Below are 14,324 nucleotides of genomic sequence, written 5' to 3' on the forward strand. Positions count from 1 at the left end.
AGCACTGAATGCAAAACTTGCTCTGAGTGGCACCACAAGGCACTTGGGGTTCAAGCCGAGGCAATCGGGGATTGAACCGCCCCTGCATGCCAGTGATCACGCTGGAACTCTAAAAGAGCCCCTGGCTGCTGTTGCAGGCTACTGCAAAGAAACTGACTACATGTGGAATCGTTTGGGTGCCCATTTCTCACCAAATAGTACTGTCAGCTCGGAGGAAGATATGAATATCCCATTCATCTGATTAGCAGTTTGCTATGTATGAATGTTCTCACATCCCACAAAGCTTCAGCCAAGACAGTGATGGAATCAACACACAAGCTGTATGTTACATGCCTGTGCCTGATGTTTGCTTCAGAGCAAAGGAAAGGTATACTGTCAAGGGCCAACACTCCTTCTGCTGAGGTCTCCACAGTAATACCTTGGGATACGGAGGCAAATGTGAGGATCCACGTATGACACACAGTGTTAATGGAGCTTAGTTATCCCAGGGGTGGAGACTCCCACTCCCACACGAATCTTCCTCCCACAATGTATCATTCTTCTTTTCTGGCTGAGCCTCTCCGCAGAGTGCCAACTATAAATGATATCTCCTCAGGGCAGCCAGGGGGACCCACAGACTCAGGAACTCAACCCTTAGACCATCCTAACTACTTGAACACATGGTCAGAAGGCAGACCTAGGCCCCGTTTGAAGAGAAGGAAGATGGGTGAGGTTTAGGGAGAAGCCAGGGTATGCAGGCCAAAACTGCGGGTGAGGAATGGCCTTGGTTGATACCATGTTATTGTTAGGAAGGTCAAGAAGAAGAGAAAGGAAGACACAGCCCAGGTGTCCCAAAGGTAATCCTTGCTACTCAGGAGACTAAGAGCTGAATACTGGGTTTGAAGCCAGTCTGGCCAGGAATGTCTGTGAGACTCGTATCTCCAAATAATCACCAAGGAAAGCTGGAAGTAGAGCTGTGGTTCAAGGGGTAGAGTGCCAGTCTTGAGCAAAAAAGCTAAGTGCCCAAGTCCTGAGTTGAAGCCATAGGACCACAAATATAAATAACATATATAATTATAAATATATAATCATATTATGTATAGCATCTATACACCCGTACATGTATATATATGTGTGTATACACACATGTGTATCCCATGCACACTAGTTGAACCTCTAACCTCACCACATGGCTTGAGGCCATGCACACCAAGAAACTGAAGCTCACTGCACTTCCATCTCACCCCACCTGCACAGCGGTACACTCTCTGCAGAATCAGGATCTGGGCCCTCACGGGGATGAGGAGGTCGGAACGCTAAGAAGTTCTGGATTTTGCCTCCAATCACAGGGAGCGGTGGGGTCTGCAGGAGACGGGCTATGAGACCCTCTAGCTCGGGCCGGCCTGCTCCCCTCTGCGGCCTGGAGCCAGACAGCTGTACCCTCCCACCCCTCCGCGCCCCACACCCTCACCGCGTTCTGGGACCCAGAAGGTCAGCCAAAGGCTGTCCCTGAGCAGAGGGCGAGCCCCGAGGCAGCACCTACCCAGAGGCGATGAGCACCCGGGACTGGGCGATGGCCAGGCGCTGAAGGCTGGTGCGGTTCAAGGTCGCCAGGGCCACCCTTCCGGTCTTGCCGTTGTTGGAGGCAGGGGTGGTGGCCAAGACGCCCGCAGCTGCCCCAGCCGGGGTGCCGGAGACCTGTCTCCGGGTCCCTTGTGCCGCGGTGGCCTTGGTTGGGGCTCGAATGGTGCCTGTGGTATCGGGTGACTTGAGTCCCGGGCCGGGTGGCGGTGCGGGCAGCTTGACCCCCGCGGAGGGGACCCCGTTCCTACGGGTGGCGGGGGGCAGCAGGGACCCCCCGTTTCCACTGACCACGGCCGTCTTGACGCTCATCACCAAGACGCACTGCGGACAGGAGCAGGGCGGAGGCGGGGGGGAGGCGGGCGAGGCCGGGCTGACTGGCCAGGACTGCGCCTTGGGCAGCGTGCCCGTGACCTTCGGGTAGACCAGGTCCAGGCGGCGGCGCACGCGGCGCTGGCGCTGCGTCTGCCGGTTGATCTGACCCATGGTGTGGAAGTCGATCACGTAGCTGAAGCCCATGGAGGTGAGGTCGATCCAGGGGTGCTGCCTCTCATAGGCGTGCTGGATGGTGATGCCCACGTCCATGTCGTAGGGGGTCCACGAGCCGTTGTCGTTCTCCCATTCCCACACCACGCCCTTCCCGGGGGCCGAGGACGGGTCGTAGTAGTTGCGGCGCACTGGACGCAGGGTTCCTGCCGGAGTGAGACAGAGGGGGCGGTCAGGACAGCCTGGAGCCTCCTGGCATTGTCACACATGGGCAGGCCACCGTGCAAGGAATCCTACTGTGTGCGGAACACGATCCTACCTAGAGAGGTTTCAGTTTTGAATGAAGAAACCTCACGCCCTGCCCATCAAGCTAACGGAGCCGAGGCGGGGAAGGATGCAAGAGTCAGGGTTTGGCTTGGTGGGAAGTACCTCTTGGCATGGCCTTGGGGGACAAATGGATGTCCCTACTAGATAACAACAATGCCCCTCAGTCCGCTCTTCTATGAGAAAAATGGAGAGTAAGTCCTTCCCAAGAATTTTGCAAATATATATATATATATATGCCACTCACCAATTATGTATTTGTATATGGCAGTTACTGGGACTCATGTCCAAGCCCTGAAACACTATGGTACAGAAAGTCTTGGGTACATAGTAGGTGGTCACAAATAATCTTTTTGTTCTGTTCCTCTGAACACTCTGTGCCAAGGGACTGAGTTGAGGGAGGAAACCCAGGGCTCAGGGAACCTAGACGTACAAATTTGCTTCCCTTTCAGGAGAGCTGCCCAGAAGGTGTCTATGCAGTATGTCTATGCAGCGACTCTTTAGAGAGATATTAAAAACAAAATTCCAAAAACCAGGTACATTACAGTGAGGAGAAAGGAAATCAGCTTGGGAGAAGCCACAGAGATTCCCTACATTCTGTTTTATGTCAAGGACAGTAACCTTCTCAGCGGTCTTGAGGATAATTTTATAATTATCTGAGATCTTTCTTTCCAAAAGCTCAAACACTCAGAAAGATGGTCTCACTGTGGGGCCGGGAAGAGGAGCCAGGGTGATCACAGGAGATGGCTACAGCAGAGATGAATTGGCAGCCTCAGAAGAGAACGAAGCTCATAAAGGAACTATCATCAACTTCTTCATTCTCCACCCCAAATCTAAACCCAGTACATTCCTCCCCAGGGCTCATTGGCTGGCATGCACATCAAGGGGAAGGCTGTCTGGCTCAGGACAGTGTGAGAGGGCTGGGGAGGGTTCTGGCAATGCAGGCATCTCTGCATCTGTCAGCTTAAGCTCCATCCATCCGAGCGGGTGGGAAAAGGCTCCCTTCACTGGCCTCTGACCCACCCCCTCCTCCAACCCAGAGGGAGACACCAAGACTGGGACAGGATCTCATTCAAGGGGGGAAAAGAAAAGGAACAATGGCTATTCAGGCCTTTGCCAGGGTCATAACCCACCCTCTACCCCATCTCCAAGCCCCTTAATGACCCAAAACATCAACATTCAGAGGCACAAGCAAGAAGCAGAACAATCGCCTATTCAGCACCAGGGCCTCCATTGGAGGGTCTGGAGGTATTGGGGGACAGGAGAAAGAGGGGGTGAGGAGTAGTTAGCCTCCATTTCCTTCCTAGTAGCCTGCTTATTGGGGGAAACAAAGAGTGTTGGCTGGGTCCAACACAGAAAGCACTATAACTTCTGGCCCTGTGATGAAGCCTCAGTTTACTCATCTCTTTGGGTCTACCTCAAATAAAGCAAAAATAGCACCTGTCACAGGTGCACAGAACAATAAATAGTGATTATTATTGTAGGTTTCTTTCTACTGTATCTAAGCAAGATAAAGATGCTACAGGATGGAGAGAGAGAGAGAGAGAGAGAGGCAGAGAGAGATAGAGAGAGAGAGAGAGAGAGAGAGAGAGAGAGAGAGAGAGAGAGAGAGAGAGAGAGAGAGGCAGAGAGAGAGAGACACAGAGAGAGAGAGAGACCCAGAGAGAGGAAAATAAATGATGTTCCCATACAGCTCACATATACACAATCTTAGTACCTAGAAAGTATCTTGCATATGCCTACCCCATATTATGTTCATGGCAGGCCTATAAAACACCTGTTACACATAACAAAGTAAGTTTAGAGGAGTTGAAATGACACCATTTTATCTTTCATCTGGTGAAGCAGAGAAAAATATACTTGAACTAAACCTCACAAATGTGCCTAAAGGGAAGGGGAGGGGCGGCTCAAGTGGTAGAGCACCAGCCTTGAGCAAAAAATATCAAAGTCCAAGTGTAAGGCTCCGAGTTCAAGCTCCAGTACTGGCACACACATGAGCACACACACACAACAGTGCTATCAATCCTAGATATGGCTGAGAATTATCCCTGAACTTTTGGAGAGGATCCCTTTTCCAGTATATGTTTCTCCATTTCCCTCTTATCCTGCCAAATCCTTATGTATTCACTCTGGGTACCCTGATACCTTCCTCTACCACTCACCATTTTCCTTCCACTTTTACCATTTTTTTTTTAAACCTATCCAGTGCTCTGTAGCTCATACTCAGCCTTTGGGAGGTTTAAGGTGCACATCTGGAGCTACTGCTAGATGCTTGCATGGGGAATGTGAGTAGGGCAGGGGTCTAGCTGTGGTGCTTTTTGAATGCTAGAGCTCCAGCAATGGTGCTGTGCTTGCTTACAGACTCTAGTGACGATGGATTCAGGTATTCATGGATCACATATTGTTGAGCACCCATTCGTTGCTGTGCAGAATGTCAAGAAGTCAAGCATTCCCCAAATAATATATGATCTAAAGTGGTATTAGAAGACAAGTGTGTGTGTGTGTGGGGGGTGAGGAACTATTTATGATGCAAAATATGTCATAGGAAGGATGTCAGTGAAATGAAATGCTTGGTGGCAGGAAACAGAAGCACATCTCCTCCTTGCTAAACTCCTTCCATAATTTCTCCTTAGGACGGGACCCACATCTTCTCCTACTACAGCCTCTGCATCCCCCGCCCCCATCTTGTAACTGTTAGTTTTTCTGGCAAAGTTTAATTTACTCTAACAGTAACATATGCTGCCCACATTTTCTTCACATTGGCCATTTCCTTGCTTCTCTGATTCCAGGACTCTTCACAATGCCAATTCATTATCCCCATGTTCCAAACCCATTCTTTTGAAGCTCATCCTTTAGATTAAAGCTTATTTTCTCCCTTGGTGTCTCTCTGGGGTATCCTAACCAGGTCAAATTCCTGTTCCTATTGTTTTGTTTTTTGGCATGGCATTTATCTCACCATGCAGTTACATATCTATTTGTGTGACAAGTTGGATAAATATCTGCCTCCCTCCTAGAACCCCAACCCCATGAGAATGGACCCCAAAGTGCTTGATCTCTACTTTGTCCCATATGCTTGGTAGGTCCAAGGAGTTCCCTATGTATTTATTGAAGCTGGGTACTGGTGGCTCATGCCTGTCATGCTATCTCATCAGGAGAATAAGATCTGAGGATTACAGTTCAAAACTAGCCCTGTCAGGAAAATCTCTAAGACTCTTCTCTCCAGGCCACCAATAAATTGTGTGGAAGTATAAGCATGGATATGATATAGCACTTGCCTTGTGTAAAAGAGTAAAGGGACAGTATCCAGATGCTGAATTTAAGACTGAGTGTATTACATTACACACACACACACACCCCCCAGACTGAATAAATGAAATAATTTGCTGAATATCTGAAGAAGTGGGTGACAAACATGACAAGGCCTGTATGATAAAGAGAATAGCAACAGGTAAAAGTGAAAGAGGCCTCGTGAACTGATGAGATGGAGAGGATGTCACGGAGCTTTGAGAAAACATAAAGCATGGAAGGTAAACCCAGGAAGGTACTGACAGGCAGGGTACAGAGGGTCTGGGCTGAAAAGCTGTGATAGATTTAATTCGGAGGGGATGAGGAGTCAGTGAAGATTTTTATTGTTTTTTTTTTTTTTTTTTTTTTTTTTTTGCCAGTCCTGGGCTTGAGCTCAGGGCCTGAACACTGTCCTTGGACTTTCTCAAGGTTAGAGCTCTACCACTTGAGCCTCAGCACCACTTCTGGCTTTTTTCTATGTATGTGGTACCGAGGAATCGAACCCGGGTCTTCGTGCATGGTAGGCAAGCACTTTAACAACTAGGCCAAACTCCCGGCCCCAGTGAAGATTTTTAAATGGAACTGACAAGACCAAAGCGGTTCTGTTCATTAGTTTTACATGAGTGGAGGGGGGGGGGAGGGAGAAGAAAGAGGTGAGGGACTGAAAGACCCTGCAGAGAGGAGGTGAGTGGGACCTAACCACGTATAGCCAAATGCTTTCCATGTGACTTAACATAACCATACCTCCCTAATCCTCAGGGGTGTAGGCCAGCAATGACCTCAAAAGCTAAGGCTCCCTGTCTCCGTGGCCTGTGCTGGGAATATGAATTTTTCTCATTTCAACTATCAGACCGCACGATTTGTCCTTCACATTTTAGCCATCCAATAAGGTTCTGAATGCTAGAATACACAAAACAAACAAACAAAAAGTTCCAAGGATTGCCATTAACAAGTGGGTGGGTGAAGTCTTCATTATGAAGAGCTGCTTTGGGAGAACAAACATTATGTTCAGTTCAGCACTAGAACATAAGTAGAGTCAGAAAGGAAACAAAACAAAATTAAAAAAAAAATAACCACCTCACAAGCAAAGACTTGGGACAAGAGACATGCTGGAATTGCCCTTCAGTTGTCGGTTCTTTATTTGGAATGTGAGAGCCCTGTGTTTATTAAACTAGACAGCCTGAGTACATTCCATCTTGTCCTTCAGTGTGACCATCTAGTGTGAAGGCTTCTCAGAGGACAGTAATCACAAATGATCCCAAACTAAGGAGAAAGAGAAAGAAAATCTACTTTCCCCATCTACCTAGAAACCAACATCTCAAAACAACCAAGATAGTTTGGCTTTGAGGCAGCAGAAGTTAATCATCACCTGCCAGGCCATAGGTCTCATAAGCCTGAGGTCTCTAAGGCAAACCAACTCCACCAGAGATTCGTTGCTAGTAGAGCATACATTGTGTTCTGCAAATCCACAGCTTCTCCCACTAGCACCACTTGACTCTCAGTCACATGTCCCCATGAGGGCAATGTCTTGGATGTTGTAGCACTGCTATGTCCCAGGGGTCAACAGCTGTATAAGGCAGATTAGTAAAAGGATGTGCAGTTCCGAATCTTAGCTGTGCAATGGATGGAGCAACTGAAGCAAGTAACCCTTTTTTCAATGTATTCTTTCCCTCACAGAACCGGAATTTCAAGGCTCTATAGAACTGCTGTGAGGATTGAAGAAGATGGTGTGTGCACTATGCTTGGAATGATGAAGACTGATGGGGCATCAGCTGCAGTGTAGTTACCTTGGGTTCATTGTAATGTCTACCTTGCCTGTGCTCCAGCTACGGAGGGATTTCATGAAAGCCCCACACAATCAGCTTCTGTCAAATTCTGTAACCAAACCCACTCCATGCGTTTGACCTCTCACTACATTAAAGATGGAAAGGGACAAAGCTCACACAGAAAACTCGTGAGCTGGAAAGAATCTGCCCTTGCCCCCATGTCAGTTCCTTTTAGCGTCACCACTGGTGCAGAAGCCAAACTCATTCCACCTGCTGAACTGCATGTGGGAGGGAAAGACAATCTGGAGGGAAAGGGAAGGGACTTGCTCCTGATCACATCCGTGAACAGTGACTCCTGTCTTCCCAGTCTGGGTCTTTCTCATGCTGCCTTTGGTCCATGAAGAGATGTCTATGATTAGGTTTATTAGAACATACAGGGGATGATGATGATGATGCTAAAGCAAAGAAGTAAAGTTCTCTAGTCACTGCCAAACAAGAGATAAAGGCCATCTGGTTCCAGTAAGTGACTTCCAGTGGAGAGGAATTCATTCATCTCTCTTCCTTTCAGATTCTGGAGTCTAAAAATACTTTCAGAAGACTAGTACAGAATGCAAATGAACTCAGAACCGCCCCCCACCATCCGCCTTTCCCCATCATCTCTGAAGGAGAAGTGCCCAGGGCAAACAGAGGCAGGCAACAGGGTGTCTGTGACCTTTCAATTGTCTCCCTGGTAACAGGCTGGAAGAAGTCAAGAGCTCAAAGATGGGAGAGACTGAAGACTCACTGAGCTGGGAGACCCCCAGCAACTTCTTAAAGGACTAGACAAAGCAGTCCATGTCAGAGAGAGGACTTGCCTCTAGGCAGGGAACTTCCAGCTCTTTGTTTATGGGGATGTTCCGGGTTCCCATCTTTCAAGTGTGGCTTGGGGTACAGTGGGTAATTTAATTAAACATTACCAGGGCCTGACTGAGGTTGTCTGAGAGCTGGTGGCTTTAAGTCCCTACCATGTCACAGTCTCATCATCAATGAGCTATAGTGAGAGGAATGTATTGGTGGGTAAAGGGGGGGGGTGCTCAAGACCCCGGATACCCATAGATTTTTAAGCTATGTTGACAAGCTCCTAGACAGACCCAGCATTCCTGGGAATTCAGCCCAGTGCCACAGCATCCAACATACAGCCTGGTAGGAAGTAGACAGGAAGATGGATGGGATCTAGAAATGAGAACATGAAACCACAGCAGTGTGACCAGGACACATACTCAGAGCTAGTCTTCAAGAGGATCTTGACCGGGAGCAGTGGTATATGCCTGTAATCTCAGCATTTTGGAGGCTGAGGCAGGAGGACTTTGAGTTGGAGGCAAGCCCGGGCAAGATCTCACAAACAGAATTGCATGAGGAGGCAAGGCAAGGCTAGAGAAGTCCTGCAGTGATCTAGTGATAGAAAGGACTCACCTAGCTTGTGTGAGGCTTTGCATTTAAGTAATTCCCTAACAATCCCCCCCTACCGCGCAAAAGAAAGATGCAGGGGGAATTCTCCTCCATCAATCTAAAATTCAAGGAGCCCCAGCTCCTGTTAATCAGTAGGCAATGATCCATCTGTCTTCAGGGAGGAGTGACAGAAGACTGAGGGTCCTTTCTAGCAGGTTTCTCAGTAACTTTCACTTTTATGAAAGTTTTCTCTGAATCCCGATACCTTCCAGTGCCTTGCCCGGAGTTATGGGGTTATTTCATTCAAACACACATGATGTCCCTGTTCTTTCAGTGGATTTGGGGGAGAGGGCTGGGATCTGTGTATACGGGGAGGGCACTTTCCCATGTGCTAGAAAGATCTAGATGCAGCCAGAATTCCAGAAACACCCCTCTACCTTGCCATTGCTATATTCATTTTGAGCAGAACTGGAATTTCCTACCAAGTGGTATCCCTAGCCCCACCTCCAGGCCACAGCTGCCCCTCACCCCTCACCCTTTACCCCTCACCCCTCACCTCCACAACCTCTACCCGAGTTGCTCAATGCACCCTCTCCTCCCTTTCATCAGCCACACATAATCAATCCTCTTTCTCAACCGCACCACATTCCTCCATATTCTCTCCTCCTCCTCCCAGTCTTTCCCTTGCTCCACCTCCTTCTCTTCTCCACCAATGTTGAAGCCTGCCAGATGCTAAAACTTCTGGAATCTTTGCCCCTGGAAAGCTTTTTTTTTAAACTCAATCCACCAGTGTCTGCAGCGTTTCTGGCAGGAAGATTGTTTGGGAGTTCTGACTAAAGGCAGGGACTGGGGGGGGGGGGGGGGAGATGCCTCTTTCCCATGACAATCCTAATTAGCACACAGGATGTGGTGAAGCTTCTCCTAGGAGGCAGAGATGTCCAGCTCAGGCAGCTGTTCTCTGAGCCACAAGACCCTCCTCCTCCTGGGCTCCACTCCCTCCTCTCCACACCTGTCTCACCAGGCTCCTGGGTTGATTGTACACTGCGAAAAGCCCAGCCAGAATTCCAGAAACACCCATCACCTCCCCACTGAAAAAAAAAATGACAGGAAGCCAGGGACTTGCCTCTATCTCCTCATTTATACCAGGATGTAGGGGACCAAATAATGAAGAGGTGAAGAGGTTGCAGTGCGTGCTGTGCTTTGGAGTCGCTTCCTGCACCTGTTCTGGGGAGAATGCAGGCTGGGAAGTGGGCTTGGGGTGGGGGTAGGTGGCCCTGCATGCCTGGCAGCTCATTAATTCTCTAGCAAAGAAAGGAGTGTGGTGCTGTGGGAGGCCGGGGTGCGGCTCCTAGCTACGGTTTCAGGAAGAAGCTAGGGGATAGTTACTCCTTGGGAGCCTCCCCCAGCCCCCCTTCTCGGGGACAAAGGGAATGGCTTCCTTGCCAGGCATTCCAGAGCCCGGTTCCTCCCCCTCCCCCTGGCCTGGCCTGTTGCTTCAAGGCTGCAGGAGCCCAAGCAGAGCCACTGGAGAAATGTCACAGCATCCAGGAGGCTCTGTCTCTTGGAATCCCCAGATTCCATTCTGTCCCTCCATGACGCACCCCGCGCCCTTTCGAGTCTGGGGCGGGGGTGGAGGTGGGGGGATTCCTTCTTCTGCCCCCCCCCTGTGCCTCACCCACCCAGGCTTTCCTTCCACGCAGCGTCGGCGGGGCAGAGGCACGAAGGCCGAGGAGGAGGCCCGCGGGGGAAGGCCCGCGGACGCCGGGGGCCAGCAGGTGTGTGACAGTGAGCCAAGGCCCTCGTGGTGACCGGAGAAGACGCGGGCCTTTCCGCACGGAAGGCCCAGGGGGCCAGCGGGGTCTGGGAAGGGGGCGTGGAGGGGACTCCGGGGACCACTCGCTCGGTCGTCTGTGTGGCGGCGGGGTCTCGGGAGGCCGCAGGGCGAGGGCGGGGGGCACTCACCGGTGTCCTGTCGGAACTGGTTCATGGACTGCAGGTCGATGATGTAGGGCGCCAGGCGGCCGTCCACCTGGCCCAGCACCACGCTGCCCCCGGCGCGGGGGCCGGCGCGGACCACCGCCTCGATGTGGTGGCTCACGGCGGGGCTGTAAGGCCGCCAGCGACCGTGCTCGTTCAGCCATTCCCAGACCACCACGGCCGAGGCCAGGAGCATGGCGAGCCCGGCCCGCCTCCCGGGCCCCGAGCGCCCGATCTCCTCCGCTTCCTCCGGCGCCGCCGCCTGGGGGCCTCGACCGCGCCCCCCGCCCCGAGCCCCGACGCCCCCGGCAGCCTCAGCTGCGGCCCATGGGCTCCGCCCCAGCCGCGCATCCACCGCCGCCCGCAGACCCGGGCTGCGGGGCTCGGACCGCGCGCCGCCGCCGCCGCCGCCGCCGCCGCCGGGCTCCGCCGCTGCTGCCGCTGCTCCGGGGCTTCGAGTCGCTTCATGCAAATGGCCCGGCTCCGCGCCACCAGGGCCCCGCCGGGCAGAGCCTCCCGGCCGGCCGCGACCACCCCCGCCCGGCGCCGACCCGGCCCCGCGCACCAGTTGCGCCTCGGGCTTTGCAAGCGCCGGGGTGAGACCCAGCCGGCTGCGCGAGGCGCGCGGCGAATGGCACGCGCCGCTCCCCTCCCCTCCCTCCCTCCCTGCCGTCCCTCCCCTCCACTCCCCTCCTCGGCTCCCCGCCCCGCCCCGCCCCGCGATCGCCGCGGGGAGAGCCCCACCCCCACTCCGGCTCCACTGCTCCCCAGGAGGGCGCACCGCAAACCCGCGCCCCGAGGCTTCCCGGTCCTGGGGAGCTGAGGGGCGACTGGCCGGGACGCGGCGCCCGCCGGGACCGCAGCGACTTTGCAGACTCGTTCCAATGCATATCAATCTCTTTATATTTTTTTCCCCTTTTTTAAAAATGCACCATGGCCAGTGTCTGCAGCGCAAGCTTCGAGGCACGCAGAGACTTCATCTCGCCAATGCACGAGGGCGCACACACACACACACACACACACACACACACACACACTCACACTCACACACACAGGCCCCACGCCCTCCTCTGGGGCGGGTATTACCTCATCCCGGGCCGGCGTCCGGCGCTGTCCGTCACGGCGCCCAAGCCACGCCCCTCGGCGCTGGCCCTGGCTGGCGCGCCCGGGAACCCTCCGCCCCCTGCTGGTCCCAGGCGGCAAGTGCGCGCCAGTGGCCGCAGACTTGGTACCCAGGAAACCTCACCTCCGCCCAAGGCTTCTCTGCTGGCGGGATGCAGCAGCAATGTGGTCAATGGCGAGTTCATAAGGTCTGTGTAGAGAGCCCTCGCGGGGTTTCGGGCCTGTTTTATAGAAGGCAGATGCTAAATGGATCAATTCTGCAGTATTTTTTTTTAATGAGTTAAGTTGTGAGACACTAGGACGCACAGGAGACAGACTTGGCAACTTTGATCACTAGTACTTCATGAGGCGAATACTCTCAGTGACTGGTTCTGACTAAAAGGAAGATGGAAGCTGGGATTGTATATTAATGACGGTTTATGTTGAACGTATCTGCAATCCCAGTGCCTGAGAGGCGGAGGCAGGGAGGATTGTGTGAAACCATCCTGGACTACATAGTGAAACCCTTTTTCAACAAAACAAAAGAACTACATTAATCTTGTCAGAACACACACACTTCGTTTCTCTGAATCTGAAATCACATGAAACAATGAATTCATCTTGTCAAGATTTAAGACAGATGTGGAAAATAAATGATGGGTTCGGGAGTGAGATTATAAATCTTTTTAACACAATCATTTTTTCATAATATCATATGATTTTTTATGTTTTAGAAGACAGGAAAGGAAACCAGACTAGATAGCCCAGGAATGTCCAGGTGCTGAAAGCCTCAAGCAGATAAGGAGAGAATGCCTAACAAATGTTGAAATGACAGCTTTAAAGATGAATGGGAGGCAGAGGAGATTTTTATCTGTCTAGTCCCAGCCTGATTCTGTAACTGGTCTTCTTGTGTCAGCTGTGCTAACCAAGCCAGTGAATCAGAGCAGAATTAAAATGCCTGATATCAGGGATACACTGTATGTATGCACTCAATTGTCACAATAAAACCTTGCGTTACACACTAAGGTATGCTAATAAAAAAATCTTTAAAAGAAAATGTGGACTGGGCATTGGTGATTAATGTTTGTAATCCTAGCTGTGTGGGAGGCTGAGAATTGAGGATTGTGGTTCAAAGACAGCCTGAGAAGAGTCCATGAGGCTCTCATTTCCAATGAACCATAAAAAGCCAGTAGAGCCATGTGTCAAATAGTAGAGCTCGGGGCCAGGAGTTTGGCCTAGTGGTTAAAATGCTTGCCTAGCATGCAGGAAGACCCGGGTTCAATTCCTTGGTACCATATACATAGAAAAAAGCCAGAAGTGGTGCTGAGGCTCAATTGGTAGAGCTCTAGCCTTGAGAAAGTCCAAGGACAGTGCTCAGGCCCTGAGCTCAAGCCCAAGACTGGCAAAAAAAAAAAAAAAAAAATAGTAGAGCTCTAGCCTTGAGTGAAAAAAGCTAAGAAAGAACACTCAGGTCCTGAGTTCAGCCCCTACTATTGGCATAATTAAATGAATGAATAAACAGATAAGAAAATATGCCTGATGACAGAGATGGTTTGTGTATAACCTGACTTATTAGCAAGAAGTAAACAAATAGCAATCAATTGTAGCTATGAAATGAATGCATTTGAATAACCTGTGGTGATTTATACTTTATATTCATGCATCAATAATAATTACATATTTATATTCTAATTTCAAATAAACTATAAACCCATAAACCGTAGACCTCTAAAAGTCCAAGATATTCTAGGTGAGTACCCAAACTCTATCTTGCCTTCTATCCCTGTGAGCAGCAAAAAACCCTTCAACCAAGCTGAAGCTGGTGGTTCATTCCTACAATCCAAGATACTAAGAAGACTGAGATCTGAGGTTCGAAGTTCAGAGTCAGCCCTGACAGGAAAGTCTGTGAGATTTTTATCTCCAACGAAATACAAATCCAGAAGCGAGCTGTAGTTCAAGTGGCAGAGTGCTAGCCTTGAACAAAAAAGATCAGGGACAGTGCCCAGGGCCCAAGTTCAATCCCCCTATCGTTTCTATTCATTCACTAAAGTAAATTTGCATTCTTGAATAAATGTCTTTAGCCATGGGGATGTAACTTAAAATATTAACGATTCCATTTGCTAATATTTGTTATGGATTCTTAGATCCATGTTTATGAAAAAAATCTCAGTAACAGCTTTATTTCTTTGTTTTTTTCTCTTCCCTCTTGTTCTATGATTGTATAATTTTGGTATGTAGACAATACTAGTTTCACAAAATGAATCTGAAATGTTCCATCGTTTTCCCCAGAACTGGTATTAATTCTTTTTTAAAAAAATTCAATAGAATTCCAGTAAAATCATCTAGGCACTAGATTTCTTCCCAGAGGCTCTTAAATTCCAAATTAAATTTCTTTTA

The 14,324-nt window shown here is 50.3% G+C and overlaps 1 protein-coding gene and 1 long non-coding RNA gene across 2 annotated transcripts in view; one reads left to right on the plus strand and one right to left on the minus strand.

Annotated features, from left to right (window-relative positions):
• Dtx4 (deltex E3 ubiquitin ligase 4) overlaps window positions 1–11,111 on the minus strand; it is a 34,263-nt gene extending 23,152 nt beyond the window's left edge. Inside the window, exons 1-2 of the mRNA XM_090347619.1 lie at window positions 10,812–11,111; window positions 1,523–2,252 (exon numbers count right to left, since the gene is read on the minus strand). Coding sequence (XP_090203745.1) covers window positions 1,523–2,252; window positions 10,812–11,022 — 941 coding nt within the window. The 5' untranslated portion in view covers window positions 11,023–11,111. The remainder of the gene's footprint in view (window positions 1–1,522; window positions 2,253–10,811) is intronic.
• On the plus strand, window positions 1,913–8,387 carry LOC150052563 (uncharacterized). Its single transcript, XR_016538032.1, has 2 exons — window positions 1,913–2,083; window positions 7,333–8,387. It is a non-coding gene; the product is annotated as an uncharacterized LOC150052563 (long non-coding RNA).
• Window positions 11,112–14,324: the final 3,213 nt, after the last annotated feature.

Source organism: Megascapheus bottae, chromosome 16, assembly GCF_031878675.1.
Source record: "Megascapheus bottae isolate mThoBot1 chromosome 16, mThoBot2.hap1, whole genome shotgun sequence".
Lineage (NCBI taxonomy): Eukaryota > Metazoa > Chordata > Mammalia > Rodentia > Geomyidae > Megascapheus > Megascapheus bottae.